Below are 18,501 nucleotides of genomic sequence, written 5' to 3' on the forward strand. Positions count from 1 at the left end.
ACCTTGCAGGTCAGCCAGAGGCTCAGCCCGGAACCCAGCCCTGGGAGCAGGTGCAGGACAGCACCCCGCCCAGGCAGTGGTCATTGAATGAGGGAGAAAGAAGCGACACGGGGCCAGAAAGGCAAGAAGGAGGCCGCGTGTCTGGGCAGCTTGAGCTCCAGGCTGATGCTCCCAGCACTGGCTTCAAAGCCTGACCCTGCTGCTGCCAGGCTGTGTGGCCCTGGACGGCCACTCCCCCCACCCCCAAGTCCCAGCTTCCTCGCCTGTGAGGACCTGGTGATGGCATCTACGTTCCGTCCCGTTGTCGGAAGAATTGAGTGAGATAATGCAGGAAGTGTTGAGCATAGCATTTGGCACATAGTAGGTGCCCAGTTAAGGACAACTGAAAGCAATGAGGGAGGGAGAGAGAACACACTCCTAGCAGAGCGGGAGGGTCCCCAAGACCCTGCCCCAGAAACGCCTGGCTTCCGTGCCAGCCACAGCACCTGCTGTATTAAACAGTAACCAGCCAAGGTCAGAGAAAGGGCCTTGTCTGAACAGGTTCTCCCCGAGGGGTGGCTCAGCCTTGGCCTGATGGGCCCCCTTGCCCCCGCCTATATAAGGGAGGCCCTACCGGCCGGGGGCAGTCAGTCCCGAGCACCCACCTGCAGCATGCTAGCTATCACGGTCCTCGCCGCGCTCCTGGCTTGCGGTAAGCTGCGGGGTGGGGGCCGGCCACAGCCACCTGAGCTCCGGCCAGCCTCCTGGGGACAGGGACGGGAACGGGGGCCCTCTGCTCTCTAGGAACAGCTTCAGACGCCACTGACCAGGAAGGTGTCAGGTGCGCCACCTCCCGCTTGGCAACTCTGCTTCCAGCTCTGTGATGCCGGGGTGATGGCTGCCCTCCCCAGCTGGGCTGAGCATCAGACACGAGTGGGAAAGCCCCACGCAAGGGGCAGGGACACGGCAGACCCCCACCTTGGGCTCCCTCCATGACCACCAGGTCTGCCCCTCCCAGGGGTGCCTTCCCCACGGGGGTCTTTGCTCCCCCACCTTAGGGCCGCTCTTTCAGATCATGGACTGAGGGACCTGGCTTAAATGTCACTAGTGGGCCAGCATTGTGGCATGGTGAATAAAGCCATCGCCTGCCATGCTGGCATCCCATTTGGGCGCTGATTCTGTCCTGGCTGCTCCACTTTGGATCCAGCACCCTGCTAATGTGCCCTGGAAAGCAGCAGAGGATGGCCCAACTGCCTGGGCCCCTGCATCTATATCTCCCTAAATCTCGCAGGCTTTTTTGGCAAACGAGAGCACTTGACTAAGAGTCCTCCGGCTAACAATAGCAGTAACAATAGCAGCCCCTCTGTGCTGTGTGGCCTCTGTGCAGCTCTTTCTATGCAGGCACCAATTTGAGCCTCCAAACCAGCTAGAGAGGAAGGGGCTGCTCATAGCTCCATTCACAGGGGAGACCCCAGGCCCAGTGAGCCTCAGCATCTTGTCCAAGGTCACACTGGTTAGCCGTGGCGCTGGGATGAGAGTGGAGGTCTGTCTCACCGCAGGGCACATGTTCCTGACCGCTGCACACAGCTCCCCAGAGAGGCTAGGGACTTCCGGTTCACCCTCACTCACCTCCATGCCGACGCACGGAGCCCTTTGCTGAACTCTTCAGATGCGGAGTCTCTGCTCGGACTCACGGGGTTACTGCGGTTCTTCCCATCTCACAGAAAGGGAAGTCGAGGCCCAGAGAGCTAGACAGCGGCCCTCATGTAGTTCACTAGGACCCCAGGTCTGTGCGCTTTCCACCTGCTCCTGCCCTCTCACCGTGCCCCTCCCTCCTGTCCCCAGCCTCCAGCTGCGGAGTCCCCAGCTTCGTGCCCAACCTGTCAGCCAGGGTCGTGGGAGGAGAAAGCGCCGTCCCCCACAGCTGGCCCTGGCAGGTGAGCGAGTGTGTGGCGGGAGGCGGGGACCAGAGAGCGAGGGGGGGTGAGGATTCCCAGGACCGCAGCTGACACGTGGCCCACCTGCTACCTCCTGCAGGTCTCCCTCCAGTACCTCAAGGATGACACGTGGCGGCACACGTGTGGCGGCACCTTGATCTCCACCCAGCATGTACTCACTGCTGCCCACTGCATCAGGTGCACCAGGAACCTGAGACAGGGCCCCGGCCATCGCCCCGGGGGGGACGCCCCACCACAGCTGCCTTTGTTGAGCAACTACTACACCCTCCAGGCTCGGAGCTCGATGAGCTACGTATTTACTTCAGTTGTTCGTTTAGTCAGTCAACAAGCATTGCCCCTGCACCTCCTGTGTGCTAGGGGACACAGCCAGAAAGACACAGTCTGTGCTCTCGAGAAGTTTGCATTCTAGTGGGAAACAGGCGAACAAGCAAATATGCAACAGATGAAGTGGCAGGAAAGAAAAACGAGGCCAGAAGGGGAGATCTAAAGGTGTGGGGGAGTGAGCCCACACCAGGGAGGTGAGGGAAGACATGGGGTTGGCGGGGAAGGGAGTCCTGGAGGATGCGACTGAGAGATCGCCACTTGTGGCAGCAGCGGGCGAGGGAGGACGGGAGGGGAGTCACGGAGGGAACCGAGGCCTGACCACGCAGCTGCGCCCAAGCACGTGGGTGTGGACGCTGACTGAGGCGGAGCCGTTGGTGGGTTGTTGAGCAAACGCGGTGTAGAAGACTCGCACAGCCGGGTTAAGAACAGACCAGGAGGCGGGCACTCAGCCTCACGGAGGAGACACCAGTTAAGAGGCCGGGATCCCGTATGGGAGGGCCTGGCTTTGAGTCCCAGCTCCAGAGCCTGCTAACGCGCCCCCTGGGAGGCAGCAGATGATGGCTCAAGTTGGATCCCTGCCACCCACATGGGAGACCCGGATGGAGCTCCTGACTCCTGGCTTCAGCCTGGCCCGGCCGTGGCCATGGCAGCCATCTGCGGAGTGAACCAAAGGATGGGAGCTCTCTCTCTATCTCTTTGACTCTCAAATACATTTTTAAAAGCTCTTTCTTACAAGGGAAGAAGGAAGAAGGAAGGGAGGAGGGGAGGAGGGAGAGGGGAGGTGCGGGAGGCAGGAGGTGCCTGGGGCACTAACGCGGGCTTAGATGCGTTTATTCTCATGGCCACCATGACAGGTGAGTGTCCACGTGACCTCCACCTTACAGACGAGAGCCTGAGACCTCAGATGCCAGGCCAGGGGCAGCAAGGCCACCCGATGAGCCCAAGTCCCCTGGCTCCTTCCCCCTCCCCCTGGGGAGGGAGGGTGGGAACCCCAGAGTCCCATAGTGGCCACAGGGCTGGGACCCCCAAGCCCCGTGTCCCCTCTCCACCCTGCTGGCTGGCGGGGCAAGGGGCCACCTGACCCTGTCGTCCCCCTCTGCCCAGCAACACCCTGACCTACCGCGTGGCCCTGGGGAAGAACAACCTGGTAGAGGAAGACGAGGCCGGCTCCGTGGTCGTGGGTGTGGACTCCATCTATGTCCATGAGAAGTGGAACTCCTTCCTGGTGAGGTGAGCGCCCAGCCAGCCATCTTGGGGGCGCAGAAGGTGGGCTTCCTGAGCTGCAGAGCCCAGCCCACCCCTCACCCGGCACCCCACCCTCACCCCGAGCAGCCCGCAGAGGACTCCACACAGAAAGGGAAAATGCTAAGTGGAGACGGACGCCTCTCCTACCTCTCGCTGGCCAAGGGTCCCTGGAGGGTACACAAGAAGTAAAGACCCCTGAGCACTCCCTCCCTCCCCAGAGGGTCACCCAGCCAGGGGCGGAGCCAGGGGCGGAGCCAGAACTCATCCGCAGGGACTGATCCCTCCGAGGCTTCCACGCCACCTCCCCAGGCTAAGCCTGTCACGTGTGTGACACAGGGCCAGTGACTGTGCGAGAAGAAGGGCCACATGTCCTCCGGCGACGCCCCTGGCCACTAAGCGGCTGGCAGTTGGAATCTATGAGTGGTGTCCGGTCACCTTGGGCTGACCTCCAAATCAGAGCCAGGACCCCTTAGTGTCACGGTGTGGGGCCACGGTCCTCTGCCTGCTCACCCTCTGTGCTTCGGGTTCCAGCAACGACATTGCCCTCATTAAGCTGGCGGAGCCAGTGGAGCTGAGTGACACCATCCAGTTGGCCTGCCTGCCAGAGGAGGGCTCCTTGCTGCCTCATGACTACCCCTGCTACGTCACTGGCTGGGGCCGACTCTGGAGTGAGTACAGCCCCCTGCAAATCCAGGGAGCCTTCCTGGAGGAAGCAGCTCCCACAGTCAGCCGGCACTGGCAACCGCCCACCACTTACCGTTTTTGCCTGAACATCTTCCCATTTTTTTCTTTTAAGATTTATTTATTTACTGAAAGGCAGAGTTACAGAGAGGCAGAGGCAGAGAGAGAGAGAGAGAGAGAGAGAGAGAGAGAGAGAGAGGTCTCTCATCCACTGGTTCACTCCCCAAATGGCGGCAACAGAGCTGAGCCAATCTGAAGCCAGGAGCCAGGAGCTTCTTCCAGGTCTCCCACGTGGGTGCAGAGGTCCAAGCACTTGGGCCATCCTCCACTGCTTTCCCAGGCCATAGCAGAGAGCTGGATCAGAAGTGGAGCAGCCGGGAGTAGAACCAGCGCTCATATGGGATGCCGGCACTGCAGGCAGCGGCTTTACCCACTACGCCACAGCGCCGGCCCCACATCCCCCCATCTTTTTAAACTTTGTGATAATGACAGCTAATATTTATTAAGCACATGTCATGCGACAGACACGCTAACAAGTGCGAGTAAAGATTAAATGATTAGAATTTTTGAGTACTTGGAACAGGGCTTGGCGTGCAGCAAGCACCATATAAATAAACTCAAATGAGCCATTGGGGGGTGGGGGGAGTGGATCTTCTGGTATACCATATGCCCAACTTGCTTCCAGCCGAATTAAAAGGTTAAACGCAAAGAAATGAAACTACGGAAGACTTGGAGGAAAACGCAAATCAATACTCAGAAAATCTTAGAGTGGGAAAGACCTTTTTATATGACATGGAAGGCAGAGACCTACAAAGAAGTGCTTGCCAGTCCAACCCCCAGAACCCAAATTACCCCAGAGCACTCTGCACAGATGTCCTCTGGCTCCAGCCTGCTCCCCTCCCTGCGCCCCAGCCCAGGGCCCCTGCCCCCAACAGCTTGGCACCAGGCGCTCCCCTCTTTGTGCCCCCACAAAGTCACAGCCCCAGCCCACCTGCTTCCTGTCCTGGGCTCTGGTCCCTGAAGGCCTGGGGCTGGCACAGCCGGGCTGGTTCCCTGGGCACTGCTCACTCTGTTCCCCAGCCAATGGCCCCATCGCCGACGACCTGCAGCAGGGCCTGCTGCCCGTGGTGGACCACGCCACCTGCTCCAGGTGGGACTGGTGGAGCTTCAGGGTGCGGAACACGATGGTGTGCGCAGGGGGCGACGGCGTCATCTCCGCCTGCAACGTGAGTGTCCGGGCCCCACGCCATGAGACCCAGGGGGTGGGGCAGTGGAGATGGTGCAGGACAAGCCCTTCCCCTGGGAGGAGCCTGAGCCCTGGGGGGGCCCACGGCTGAGGGGAACCCCGCCTCCCCTCCCCAGCACCGCAGTGAGAGCAGGAGAGCTGAGAGTTCAAGCCCCAGCCCCTCCACTTGTTAGCCGAGTAACATTGGGCAGACTCTGGACCTCAGTCTTCCCATCTATAAAATGGAGCGATAGTGACCACGTCACAAGGATGCTGGGAGGACTGAGTGTGTTTCATCGAAGTCCCTTGCATGTCCCTGACGCCGTCAGCTGCCTCCGACCACAGAGTCGGGATTTCCGGGATCTGATGCAGAATCAACAAAGGGCAGAGAAAAGCAGAACCCGTCCTGTGCTGAAACACACAGCCCCCTCCCCGCTCCCTCCTTCCCGGCATCCAGCACGCTCTCAGCACCCTCCCATGTTGGGGCTACTCCCAGGGCCGTAGTCACGGTGACCTAATGAGTTAGGGAAACCAAGGCACAGAGAGGTCAAACCCAAGGTCACCCCAAGGTCAAACCCAGAGCCAGTCTGACACAGCAGGGCCTCCCAGTGCAAGGCCAAGGCAGCCCCTAACCCCTGGCCTGCCTCCCTCACCACGGGCAGCCCGAAGCCAAAACAGGGGTAGCCTGGCTAACAGCTGGACCACACCCCCTGCCCGGCTTGGGGAAGGCCAGGGGGTCACGCGCAGCCGGTCTGGTGCAGGGGGACTCGGGTGGCCCGCTGAACTGCCAGACAGAGACCGGTACCTGGGAGGTCCGTGGCATCGTCAGCTTCGGCTCCGGCCTGAGCTGCAACACCCTAAAGAAGCCCACGGTCTTCACGCGCGTGTCCGCCTACATCGACTGGATCCATGAGGTGGGTGCCCCTGCGCGGCCGTCCCCTGCACCCGCCCCTTCCTGCACGCACTCCCCCACCCCTCCCCGTGTCCACGCGGTCACTTGTCGGAGCGCTCCTTCAGTCATTGTCACACACACTCATTGCTACTCCAAGAAGTGCCGATGGGACACCGGCCGCGGCAGGCCTGGAGATGGGGACAGAAAAGGCAGCGGCCATCAATGCCCCCACACATTCCTTCCTGGTTCCCGTGCAGGCACGCACCTGTCCCCCCGCAGAGGAGGGCACGTGCAGGGGGCGGGGGCCTTCCCTCTGGGTTCACTCTCAGCCTCCATTTATACCACGGTCTGAAACACTGAGCGGGGGGCTCCAACCAGGCTAGCCGGGAGCTACCCGCTGTGCTGCCCTGGGCCCGTGGGCACCCAGAGCCCCTCACACTGTCCTCCACTACTCCAGAAATCTCAGCTTTGATGTGCCCTGGGGAGCCTCGGCCGCCGGACCCTGCACCAACAATAAACTGCCATCCTCAGCCGCCTGCGTTCTTCATTTGCGCCTCCCCTGTGGATCCCCAAGCCCTCACAGGGCTGCCCCCTCCTCCTCTCCTGCCCCCGAGAGCCAGCAGCAGAGCCCGGGGGTCCTGTGTGTGCCTGAGGGACAGGAGTTAAGGACCCGTCAGCCCTGCCCCCTCCATCTCACCAGCCCTGACCCAACCACCACCTCCCTCACCCATGTCTCTGAAGACCCCCCACTGCAAGTGGAGAACAGGGTCTCCCTGGGACAGCCCATGTACTTGAACCCCCAGCCCACAGAGGCGCCCCGAGATCAGGGACAATGGCTGGCCTCTGGGGAGCTCCCTGGCAGGTGGCCCGCCCAGCATGGAGCCCGCGGCTGCTGCTGGCCTGGGCGCGCCCACTGCCCAGAGGGCTGGTGAAGCCCGACGTAGGGGGGCAGCGTGGGAGAGAAGACCCCAGCCTCAGAGGGCATCATGGTTTCCACACGGAGTCACTGTGGGCCAGCATTGGGGCAGCTCTCAGTGCACCAGCCAGCTGGGGAAACTGAGGCTCAGGGTGAGGAGAGGATGGGGCCAGGTCACAGGCCAGCCAGCCAGCAGCACCTGACCCCTGGGGGCTTGTGAGGCTGGTGGGAGGGCAAGGGGGACCAGCATGAGAGGGACCCAGGTCTGTTCAGGGGCCCCAGGCGGGGAGCTCCCGGGAGTGGGCTGAGCCCGGCAATGCCCTCACCATGGCCTCTGCCCTCTGACAGCTGCCCCTGGCTGGCCCGGGAGCAGCCCAACCCCTCTCCGGTTCCCGCTCCTGGTGGTGGGGACCACAGGGACCCTCACCCCAGCACGCCGAGCTGCCTCTCAGGAATGACTTTTGTTACCCAAGAGCCATGGAGCCTACAGGAGCAGGCCAGCTTGGTCCTGCACCCAGTCTTTGAATCACCTGGGATACACAGTGTAGACCAAGAGCACAGAAAGGGCCCTTAGACCAGACCAGGGTCTACTGGCAGGAAGCGTCCGAGTGGCCCCTGGGGCCAGGGTGCCCGCGCTGAGTCTTTTTTTTTTTTTTTTTAATTTAAGGCACAGTTAGAGAGAGAGGAGGAGAGACAGAGATTTTCTATCCATTGGGCCACTCCCCAGATGGTTGCAATGGCCCAGGCTGGTGAGTCAGGCTGAAAGCAGGAGCCCAGAGTTTTTTCTGGGTCTCCCACATGGGTGCAGGGGCCCAAGCACTTGGGCCATCTTCCACTGCTTTCCCAGGCCATAGCAGAGGGCTGGACTGGAAGTTCAGGTTCCGGCTGTTCCACCTCCGATCCAGCGCCCTGCTGGTGGTCTGGGAAAACAGAGGAAGATGGTCCAAGTGTTTGGGGCCCTGCACCCCCATCGGGGACCCAGAAGAAGCTCCTGGTTCCTGGCATCAGCTTGACTCAGTCCTGGCCATTGCAGCCATCTGGGGAGTGAACCAGCAGATGAAAGCGCTCGCGTTCTCTCTCTCTTGCTCTCTCTCGCTCTATCTCGCTCTCTCGCTCTCGCTCTAACTTTCAAATAAATAAACAAAGATATCCAGGGATGGGGCACTGCTGGTGGCCTGACCCAGACGTCACTCCATCCGCCTCCTTTGCCACCTGCCTCTGTGTTGGCGGTCACACCTGCCAAACAGCTCCCTCGCCGTCCCCAGGTCCCTTGTAGTGAGGGAGCCAGGACTAAGTGCCTGCCTGGAAGGTACAGTGCTAAGTGTGGCTAACGTTCGCTGAGCACCTGGTCCCTGCCAGGCGTGGTTCTAGCGGCTTACCTTTATCACAAGCCCCAGAAACAGCCGTGAAGCAGTTATTGCTAAGATCACTTCATCGTACGGCTGAGAAGACTTGGGCCACAGCGGGTCCATGCCCTCCCCAGGCGGCTTAGCCAGAAGGTGGTGAGGCCAGAATCCAGCTGTTGGTCATCTGGCTCCGTGCACTTGAGCCCTGTGCCCCACTACTGTCCTGCCACGTGAGGAGCCTGCTGGAAACGTGATGTTTCCTGAAGGAGGGGTCTAGCACAGCTGACGCTGCTCCTTCCTCCTGCCTTCAATGTGGATGTGATGCCTGGAGCTGAGGCAGCTGTCTTGTGGCCAAGAGAACTGAAGAGACTTGCACTCAGATGTCATAAAGCTGCAGAGTGGACCCCAGGCCACAGTGCACCTCCTCTGAGTGTTCTGCTGTGTGAAAGAAAGAAATGAACTGGCATCTGTGGCAGCCTCTGTAGTAGGTATTCACTTACTTGCAAGTCTTCTCACTCTTCATCTGTACCCTCAAGCTGAGCAAAGTCTCGCCTACTGCTGATGTTGCCGGAGTGGAAGTGAGGGCAGGGGAGGGCGGCCAGCGTCCTGGTTTGCCCCAGACCGAGGAGGTCTCCAAGGTGCAAGCATTTCAGTACGGGAAGCAGAGCAGCCGCAAGGAGACCAGGAGGATGCTCAGCCACCCTGGCAGGGAGGGGCAAGTGACAGGGCTGGGAAACCAGACAGGTCCCTTCCCGGGGCCTTGTGCCGTGCTGGGGCTGCTGGGGCTTTGTCCTGCGGGCACTGGGGAGCCCGCGAGGGGTTTACGTTGAGAGGCGACCACGGTGGTCAGGCTGGCCGAGTTGGAGCTGGCAGGATGGAGGCAGCGGGGCCAGCAGGGGCCATGGCGGGGCTCTAGGCCGTGATGTGGCCTGGACGAAGGCGGCAACAGGAAGGAAAAAAGGGAGAGATTCAGTGACTTTTTAAAAATGTATTTTATTTCTTTGAAAGGCAGAGTTACAGAGAGAGAGGGAGAGAGAGATCGTCCACCTGCTGGTTCACTCCCCAAAAGGCCTGATGGTTAGGGCTGGGCCAGGCTGAAGTCAGGAGCCAGGAACTCCCGTGTGGGTGCAGGGCCCAAGGACCACCTCACGTATCCCCCATCCCCCTCCCCGCACACCAGCAGGGAGCTGGATCAGGTGCAGAGCGGCCAGAACGGCCCAGCGCTCTGACGCGGGACCTGCACCGCAGGGCGTGGCGTCACCCAGCGTGCCACAGCGCCAGCCCTCGGCGGGTGTTTGAGAAGCACATTTGTACTGTCGAGCAGCAGAACCCAGGCTCCAGCCCACAAAAGAGCTTGGGAATGCGACGGAATTATCCCAACTGCCGCCTATTCGCGAACACTTGCCCAAACACAAGGCACGGTTCTGCTGGCTCGACTGCCTTCAACTCTCAGGTTTGGGGACCAGAGCCACTGTCATGGCCGAGATCAGTGGCCCCCTGTGGTAGTATAATGCCACCACCCTTCCAAAGACGTCCACTTCCTAATCCCCAGCCCCTGTGGCTCCGTCGCCTTTCACGGCAGAAGGGACTTTTGGGAATACAACTAAATTAAGGAGCCTGAGCTGGGGTGATGATCCCATGTGCTCCGCAGGGTGGGGGTGCCCAGTGTAAGAACGGGGGTCCTGGTGTGGAGGAGACAGGAGGTCCAAGGTTCAGAAAAGGAGACGTGGGGCTGACGCTGCGGCGTAGCAGTTAAGCCACCACCTGCAACAGCAGCACCCCACATGGGCGCCGGTTCTAGTCCTGACTGCTCCACTTCCGATCCAGCTCCCTGCTAGTGTGCCTGGGAAAGCAGTGGAAGGCGGCCCAGTGCTTGCACCCTTGCACCCTTGTGGGAGACCCAGATGAAGCTCCTGGCTCCTGGCTTCAGCTTGGCTCAGAACTGGCCATTGCAGCCATCTGGGGAGTGAACCAGTAGATGGAAGATATCTCCCTCTCTCCCTCTCTCCCTCTCTCTCTCTCTCTCTATTTCCCTCTGTACCCTTGACTCTCAAAATAAATGAATGAATCTTTAAAAATAAAAATGAAAGAAAAGTAAACGTGAAGACAAAGACAGGGACTCAGAGGCAGGGAAAGACAGGAAGACGCTTCGCTTTGCATCTGGAGTCAAAGCTGGAGGAAGGCGCCACAAGCCAAGGGATGCAGGCAGCCCCTTAGAGGCGGGACGGGGAATGGATCCTCCCCCAGCACCTCCAGAGGAAGCAAACACGGCCCTGCCGACTCCTCCCACTGGCCCAGGGAGGTAACCTCCAGCCCTAGCAGGTGACACGTCTGTGCGGGTGTAGCCACGCTGTTGGTGGTGGCTGTCACAGCAGCAACAGGAACCACAGGCCCCGTCCCCCTCCCACTGCAGAAGGCAGAATTCAAAGCACGCGGCAGCAGGTGTCAGGAGGGAGGGGTCGGGAAGACTCCCAGGAACCCGCTTGAGTGACAGCAGGGATGTGCGGACCTTGTCTAAGAGCTCTCAACCCATGGGTGGAAGCAAGGGAGATGGACCTCCCTTCTCAGCCTTCTGCCTGCACCGGGGTGGGGTGGCCGGGGCCGTGAGGGCCCAGAGGTCACCAGGTACCTCACAGCGTTGGGTGTGACTTGTGTTTGCTGAGCACCTGGACATCTGTGCCCCGGGCACTGTCGCACGTCCAGCCCCATCCCAACCTCATGACAACCTCGTTCCTGACCCGCTTACGGATGAGGAAGCCGGGGCTCAGGGAGGGCTCAGACCACACGCAGGCCAGCAGCTGGGATGGGGCCCCCGGAGCTAAGCCCAGGGTCTAGCTGCAGTCTGGGCTCCTAACAGCCAAGGTTTCTGAGGTCGCCAGGAGTCCCACCCAGAAGTCCCCCATGGCCAGGGAGGGGTGCAGGCCACAGGTGTCCTGACTAGCCCCCATGACACTGGCCAAGAGCCCAGAGAGCCCGAGGCTGAGGGGACGCTGCCTGCCCCCAGAGGGCTGCAGCTGGCATTCGGGGGCTGCCGCTGGCGTCATCACACTGCGGAGCAGTGTCCACAGACCCTCGGTGGCACCTGGTGACACGTGACCATTGCTCCTGCGTCTGGGGCCGGGGGGAGATCCGTGAGTGTCCCCAATGTGGCCCGACTCGCTCATTTTCGGGTCTGCTGGGGCTGGCTGAGCTGGCAGGAGTCAGGCGGGGCTACTTCTGCTCCGCGTGCCCCCCACCCTCCTTCCATGAGGACCAGCAAAGTCACAGTCAAGGACACGACACAGGGCAGAGAAAGAGCCAGGGCCATCGTGGCCATCAGTCACACCCACATCACAAATCAACAGCTCGGACCGTGGCAGGGCGGAGGGGAAGGCACTGGTGGGGCTCTGAATTCTGACACTGACAAGCAGTGCCAGTGGCCAAGTCACTCTGAGCCTCAGTTTTCCTCCTCTGTAAAATGGGAGACAGTGAAACAGCACAGGTGGACTCATCGCTCACACCCTGGATCCGTATACGAAATCTTGCCCCTCTGTTTCGTTCCTCCCGAGGGGAAGCCTGGTCCCAGCAGGCTCAGGCCCCTGGCACGTCCCTGGGGGTCAGAGTCCACCCTATCAGATGTGCCCCTTCCAAGGTTCATGCAGCAGTGGGCTGGGGTCACCTGGAGGCAGAGACGAAGCCCGAGCCTCTTCCTATGAAGAGCAGGAACTGCAAACGCGAGTGGCGAGTGAACGGTCTTGCCACCGTGCCTGCGGGGCCCGTGCTAGGCCCCATCCTCACTTCACTGCAAGCCAGAGCCGGCAAACCCAACCTGTTTTGTAAATAAAGTTTTATTGGAACACGGCAATGCCCATACGGAAGCTTTGGCCCTACAGTGGCAGAGTTGACTGCTAGCGACAGGGACCTTATGGCTTGCAAGCCCCCTGGGGCCCTTGACATCATAAACTCGCCAGCCCCTGATCTCCTGGGGTCCTCCGATGTCAGCGCTTGGGGAATCCTGTGCCGTTCTGATCTCACAGGTCGGCAGGAATCCAGAGTGAGCACTGATTGTACTCTGAATAATGGACAGGCAAACTGCCGCTTCATCCCGGCAGCCGCCCGAAGGTGTAAATCACAGCGCTTCTCTCTGAGAGCTAAAGAAGGCGGGGCACGGCGATGCAACTCCTCCCCCTGCTTCTCACACTGGAACCATCGCCCTGGGGGTGGGAGGGGCTGCATCTCTAACCGGGGACTCAGCTGCGCTGCTGCAGCTGCTGCTGGCCCAGACCCCTCTCTGGAGCGAGGACCCACACCCCGTGTCCCTACGCAGGAGCACCGGGTCTCCGTGCAAGCCCTTAGCCGTGGAGCTCGCGCCCTCGGGGAGCAATCATTTTGAAGGCGTCGGAAGCCCTGTGAGAACTTCACATCCTTCTGCCCCCAGAGACCCCAAGGTCGCAGCCTCACGTAGAACTTGACAGACCTATCAACGGGACCCGATGTGGACAGGGAGGCGGGCAGGCGGCGGTGGCTACTGGCTCCTCCCCAGCCTCCATCTCCTCTGCCCCCAGGACCGAAGTGCCGCCCCCACTGCCAGCCCTCCTATGGTGGTCTGGGCGAGGCCTCACTGCCCGGGACCTAGAGTGCAGCAGGTGCTCCAGACATGGCCAATCACTGCACTGTTTCCCCTCCCCCACCACAACCATTGGTTTAGGGATGAGCACGTGACCCAAGGTGGGTCCAATCAGAGAGCCTTGCAGGATTTGTGCGGGGAGCTCCCAGAAGGCCCTCGGGCTCTCACCGCTGGATCTCAGGGTGAGTGGGTGTGGATGGAGGAGAGGCGATTTTGCCCCCCAGAGTCATTTGGCCTTGTGTGGAGACAGTTTCAGTCGGCACTCACTGGAGAAGGGGGACGGAGCAGGCATCTAGGGGGGTGCTGCCCGGCACCCCACAATGCACGGGTCAGCCCCTGGAACAGAGAAGCCGCTAACCCGAGCCTCCTGCGCCTCTCCCACTCGCTCCTGGGTCTTGGGCCGTCCTTGAAGCCTGGTCCATGAACGCCTGTCTTGGCTCCGGCCTCAGATGAAGAAGCTGAGACCGGCTCCTGTCCTGAGGCTGGGGGACACAGCTGCCTCCCGGGGGCTGCCAGAGGGGGAACAAGAAGAAGCAATTCAACACAGTGATGAATTAGACAAAGTGAAATAGACAGCAAACCGGCCAGGGAGGAGATTCTGAAAGCAGAACAGAGGAGTTCAGGACTGATCCCCAAAACCCCCAGCTTTGGGGTAACAGCATCTGTCAACCCTCCGTGCTGCTTGGGGAAGGGGAGGAAGAGGCACTGAGTAACAGAATTTGAAGATATTACATCAGGTTACAGATAATTTTTTTTTTTTTTATGAAAAGCCTTACTTCGAAAACAAAGTTATCTCCAAAGAATTTCCTCCCACTGAGAGTGAGGGCCCGTCTTCAAAGTCCATGGAAACCTGGAAGGGGTCTGATGAAACGTTCAAGTCAAACGCAGAACAAAGCCGGCAGCAGGAGGCTGCGGGAGGCAGCGGGAGCAGCTGGGAGCCTCTCCACCTGCGGCTCTGGCCATCCCGCGCGCAGGTGCAGGCCAGCTGGGAGAGCTCCCCAAACCGCAGTGGGCCAAGTCCACCACAGTGCTCCCTGGTAGAAGGAAGGAGAAGAGGAAAAGGAAGACAGAGAAGGATTGGAAGACATAAATACACAGGCACACACACAATCCCCAACCTAAAATGTCAAATAATGCTGCGCTCCAAGGCCCTGGGCCAGAGATTCTGTGTGATCTTGTCCCCAAGGAAGGGGACAAGCTGCACCAGGCCACCTAATAGAGACGGAGAGTGGGCCTCCCAGTGGAAGGCAAAAGATGTGGGAAGCTGATGTCTGGGGACACCAACAGAGCCCTGATCCAGCTGTGCCTGAAGCCGCTCTTGCATTTTTTCCATCACATATCTTGACTGAAGCACGTTTGGGTGAAGTTGGGTGTCACTCTCACATCGCCACAGCAGTGTGGTGACACAGCTGGGCCTATGCTCCTCCTCCTGCTACACAGGTGGAAAACCTCCAGCCAGCCAGCCTGTGTGACACCCAAGGTCACTCAGCAGCCATGGCCTGCATCAAACCGGTATTTGTTCAGCGGCCTCATACAGGACAAACCTTGTTTTTATAGTAAAGCAAACACAGGGGCATGGAACAGAATGGCACATTCACACTAATCTCTGAGATAAAAGGAGGAGTGACAGGTGCTTGGCACCGTAGCTAAAATGTCGTGTGAGACACCCACAGCCCACTTCTGAGTGCCTGGTTCAAGTCCCAGCTGCCCTACTTCCAGCCCAGCGTCCTGCTGCTGCCCGCCCTGGGAGGTGGCAGATGAAGGCTCAGGCACTTGGGCCCCTCCACCCACTTAGGGGACCTGGACGACTTCCAGGCTCTTGGCTTTGGCCTGGCCCAGCCTGGCTGCTGATGGCATTTGGGGAGTGAACTCGTAAATGGAAGATTGATCTCTCTCTCTCTCTCTCTCTCTCTCTCTCTCTCTCTGTCTTTCAATAAAGTGAAATTAAATAGGTAAATATTTTGGCCGGCGCCGTGGCTCAACAGGCTAATCCTCCGCCTAGCGGTGCCAGCACACCGGTTCTAGTCCTGGTCGGGGCGCCAGATTCTGTCCCGGTTGCCACTCTTCCAGGCCAGCTCTCTGCTGTGGCCAGGGAGTGCAGTGGAGGATGACCCAAGTGGTTGGGGCCTGCACCCCATGGGAGACCAGGATAAGCAACTGGCTCCTGCCTTTGGAACAGCGCGGTGCGCCAGCCGCGGCGGCCATTGGAGGGTGAACCAACGGCAAAAGGAAGACCTTTCTCTCTGTCTCTCTCTCACTGTCCACTCTGCCTGTCAAAAAGTAAAAAAAAAAAAAAAGTAAATATTTTTAAAGGTAAAAAGTTATACACTTTTAAAACAGATATTGGGAGCTGGCGTTTTGGCACACACTTGGTTAAACCATCACCTGCAACGCTGGCTTCCTATATGAGTGCAGGTTTAAGTCCCACTGCTCCACTTCCAGTTCAGCTCTCTGCTATGGCCTGGGAAAGCAGCAGAAGATGGACCAAGTCCTTGGGCCCCTGCACCCACATGGGAGACCCAGGAGAGGCTCCTGGCTCCCGGCTGGTCCAGCCCTAGCCATTGTGGCCATTTGGGGAGTGAACCAGAGGATAGAGAATCTCTCCCTCTCTCAGTTTCTCCCTCTCTCTCTGCAACTCTGCCTTTCAAACAACTAATCTTTAAAATTAATTTTTAAAAATTTAAAATATGAGACCTCAGGGGCCAGCATTGTGGCATAGTGGATAGTGGCATAGTGTGGCAGTGCCCACATCCCATATGGGAGATGGTTCAGCCCTTGGGCCCCTGAACCTGCGTGGGAGACAAGGAAGAAGCTCCTGGCTCCTGGCTTTGGATCAGTCCAGCTCCAGCCACTGCAGCCATTTGAGGAGTGAACCAGCAAATGGAAGACTTTCTCTCTCTCTCTCTCTCTCTCTCTCTCTCTCTGCCTCTGCCTCTCTGTAACTCTGCCTTTCAAATAAATAAATAAATCATTAAAAAATATATGAGACTTCAGAAATAGTAGTTGGAGTAACTGCTATAGATTATACAGACTCTAAGAAGAATCCAGGAGCCAGAGCTGTGGCGTGGCAAGTAAAGCCGCCGCCTGCAGTGCCGGCATCCCATATGGGTGCCGGTTCGTGACCCGGCTGCTCCACTTCCAATCCAGCTCCTTTCTAATGGCCTGGGAAAGCAGCGGAAGATGGCCCAAGTCCTTGGGCCCCTGCACCCACGTGGGAGTCTGGAAGAAGCTCCTGGCCATTGCAGCCAATGGGAGAGTGAACCAGCAGATGGAAGACCTCTCTCTCTCTGTCTCTCTCTGTCTCTCTCTCTCTCTCTGCCTCTCCTTCTCTCTGTGGGTAACTCTGACTTTCAAATAAACAAATAAATCTTTTTTAAAAAGAAGAAGAGTCTAGACTGTCACAAGAGCCAGGGGTAGAGCTGGGACCAGAACCCAGGTCCCCTGACACCGAGTCCAAGGGGCTCCTGCACCCCAGCCTCCTTCCCACTGCAAGGTCCTTGGGAGCTTCCAAGTTCTTCCCTTCTGTGTTCCTTGCCCGTACAACAATCCTGCAATCTGGGCCTGAGTTTTCCCCCAGGAAACCAGGGCCCAGAAGGTGCACGACCATTGGAGTCCTGATGCTCTGAACTGACTGAGCAAGGACTTGCACCCGGGTCTTGAGAGTTGAAATTTCCCGGCTGCTTCCCTGGTCAGGCCAAAAAGTCGAGTCTTTGATCGCCGCGCAGGGATGGCCGCAAGCAAGGAGAGGGAAGGGTTGAGGAAGAACAAGAAAGTCCAGCAGGAAACCCACCAGCAAAGGGTGTACGGCGACACCAGGAGGGGCTGCACAGCACCACCTCCGGGGCTCAAGCAAGGGGCTTTGCAACCAGACCCACGTAGGCTCAAGTCCCCGTGCTGCCACTTGGAAGAATTGTGTGTGGGGCCAGTGCTGTGGTGTAGTGGGTAAGGCTGCTACCTGCAGTACCGGCATCTCATACCTGCACCGGTTCAAGTCCCGACAGCTCCACTTCCAATCCAGCTCTCTGCTATGGCCTGGGAAAGCAGTAGAAGATGGCCCAGGTCCTTGGGCCCCTGCACCCACGTGGGAGACCTGGAAAAAGCTCCTGGCTCCTGGCTTCAGATCAGCACAGCTCTGGCCGTTGCAGCCAACTGGGGAGTGAACGAGTGGATGGAAGACCTCTCTCTCTCTCTCTCTCTCTCTCCCCCTCTCCCTCTCTCTGTCTCTCCCTCTCTCTCTCTGTAACTCTGCCTTTCAAATAAATAAATAAATCTTTAAAAAGAGAAAAATAAATAAAAAGAAGAACCGTGTGATCCTCACAAGCCCCTCTAGCTCTCTGAACCTCGGCTTCCTCTTTGACGGCCCCTCCTACGGGGTTCCCTAAGGCTTAGATGAGAAATGTCGGTGCATCTAGCACAGACGTGGTGCTTGGTGAGCGTCAGTTTGCCTTCCTTCGATTGCTTCCTTTTCTCGGAAGCTCCTGCTCCGACCCCATTTGGAAGATGGAGTCACTGGAGAAGTGAAAACCTCTGTTGTCCTGAGAGCAGACTACAAAACACATCCCAGGGAAGCCTCCCGGGCCCACCCCTGGGGCCGCCAGATCCCAACCGCATGGGCTTCCTGCCGTCCCCTACACCCCCTACGTAAGCACGCTCCCTGCATTTTTTTGCAAATCCTCACCGCGGTGTTAGGAAGCCGAGCGGGCACACACTTCTGTCCCTGCTTCACAGGTGCACAGCCCCAGGCCTAGACACTTACAGGACTTGTCCAAGGTCACGCAGTGAGCCACGGCGTGGTCTACAGCAGTCTCTCCATTCCAGCACCCACGACCTCTGGGGTGGGACAAGTCCACATTATCCTGTGCGTTGTAGGGGATGTATCAGCCTCTCCCTCTATCCACAGATGCCAATAGGATCACCTCCCCCCAGCCACAACAACCAAAGGTGTCTCCAGATATGGTCAGACATCCCCTGGTGAGCCAAACCAGCCCCGTTGAGAACTGCTGGCTTGGAATGCTGTTTGTTCCACATGCCACGGTAATCTTTTTGTTGAAAGTGCGACTCCAAGGACCAACAATCAATATTTTTCTTCCTCCCCTGACACACAAGGTAATCTCTTGGAAGCAGATAGAACCAATAAGTCCATATCCACTTTTGGCGCATTTATCAAAATATTTTAGGGAGGAAATGGCAAATAATTATTTGGATACAAGCCCTTTATTCCACTGAGCTTTGAGAAAATTCCCATCTTGCGTGTTCCTGGTATCTCTCACTGATAAGCCTGCTCATAAAACCAGGGCCTTGGCCAGGGCCAGGGTAGACAAGACACACC

General features: G+C 58.7%; 1 protein-coding gene across 1 annotated transcript; it reads left to right on the top strand.

Moving 5' to 3' along the window:
* The first annotated feature begins 651 nt into the window (after positions 1-651).
* Positions 652-10,322, top strand: CTRC (chymotrypsin C). The gene is made up of 8 exons (XM_062193860.1): positions 652-691; positions 1,825-1,916; positions 2,017-2,114; positions 3,366-3,491; positions 4,038-4,174; positions 5,268-5,413; positions 6,174-6,326; positions 10,218-10,322. The coding sequence occupies exons 1-8, from the start codon at positions 652-654 to the stop codon at positions 10,320-10,322; spliced, it is 897 nt and encodes a 298-aa protein (XP_062049844.1).
* Positions 10,323-18,501: the final 8,179 nt, after the last annotated feature.

This window comes from Lepus europaeus, chromosome 5 (genome assembly GCF_033115175.1).
Source record: "Lepus europaeus isolate LE1 chromosome 5, mLepTim1.pri, whole genome shotgun sequence".
Classification (NCBI taxonomy): Eukaryota; Metazoa; Chordata; class Mammalia; order Lagomorpha; family Leporidae; genus Lepus; species Lepus europaeus.

What these genes read in the sequence shown, in the direction of transcription:
- CTRC (XM_062193860.1), top strand. Translation starts at nt 652, where the DNA reads ATGCTAGCTATCACGGTCCTCGCCGCGCTCCTGGCTTGCG. An exon ending in CGCCGCGCTCCTGGCTTGCG is followed by an intron (nt 692 to 1,824) that starts GTAAGCTGCGGG and finishes TCCTGTCCCCAG; the next exon opens with CCTCCAGCTGCGGAGTCCCC. An exon ending in ACATCGACTGGATCCATGAG is followed by an intron (nt 6,327 to 10,217) that starts GTGGGTGCCCCT and finishes TGTGCTCCGCAG; the next exon opens with GGTGGGGGTGCCCAGTGTAA.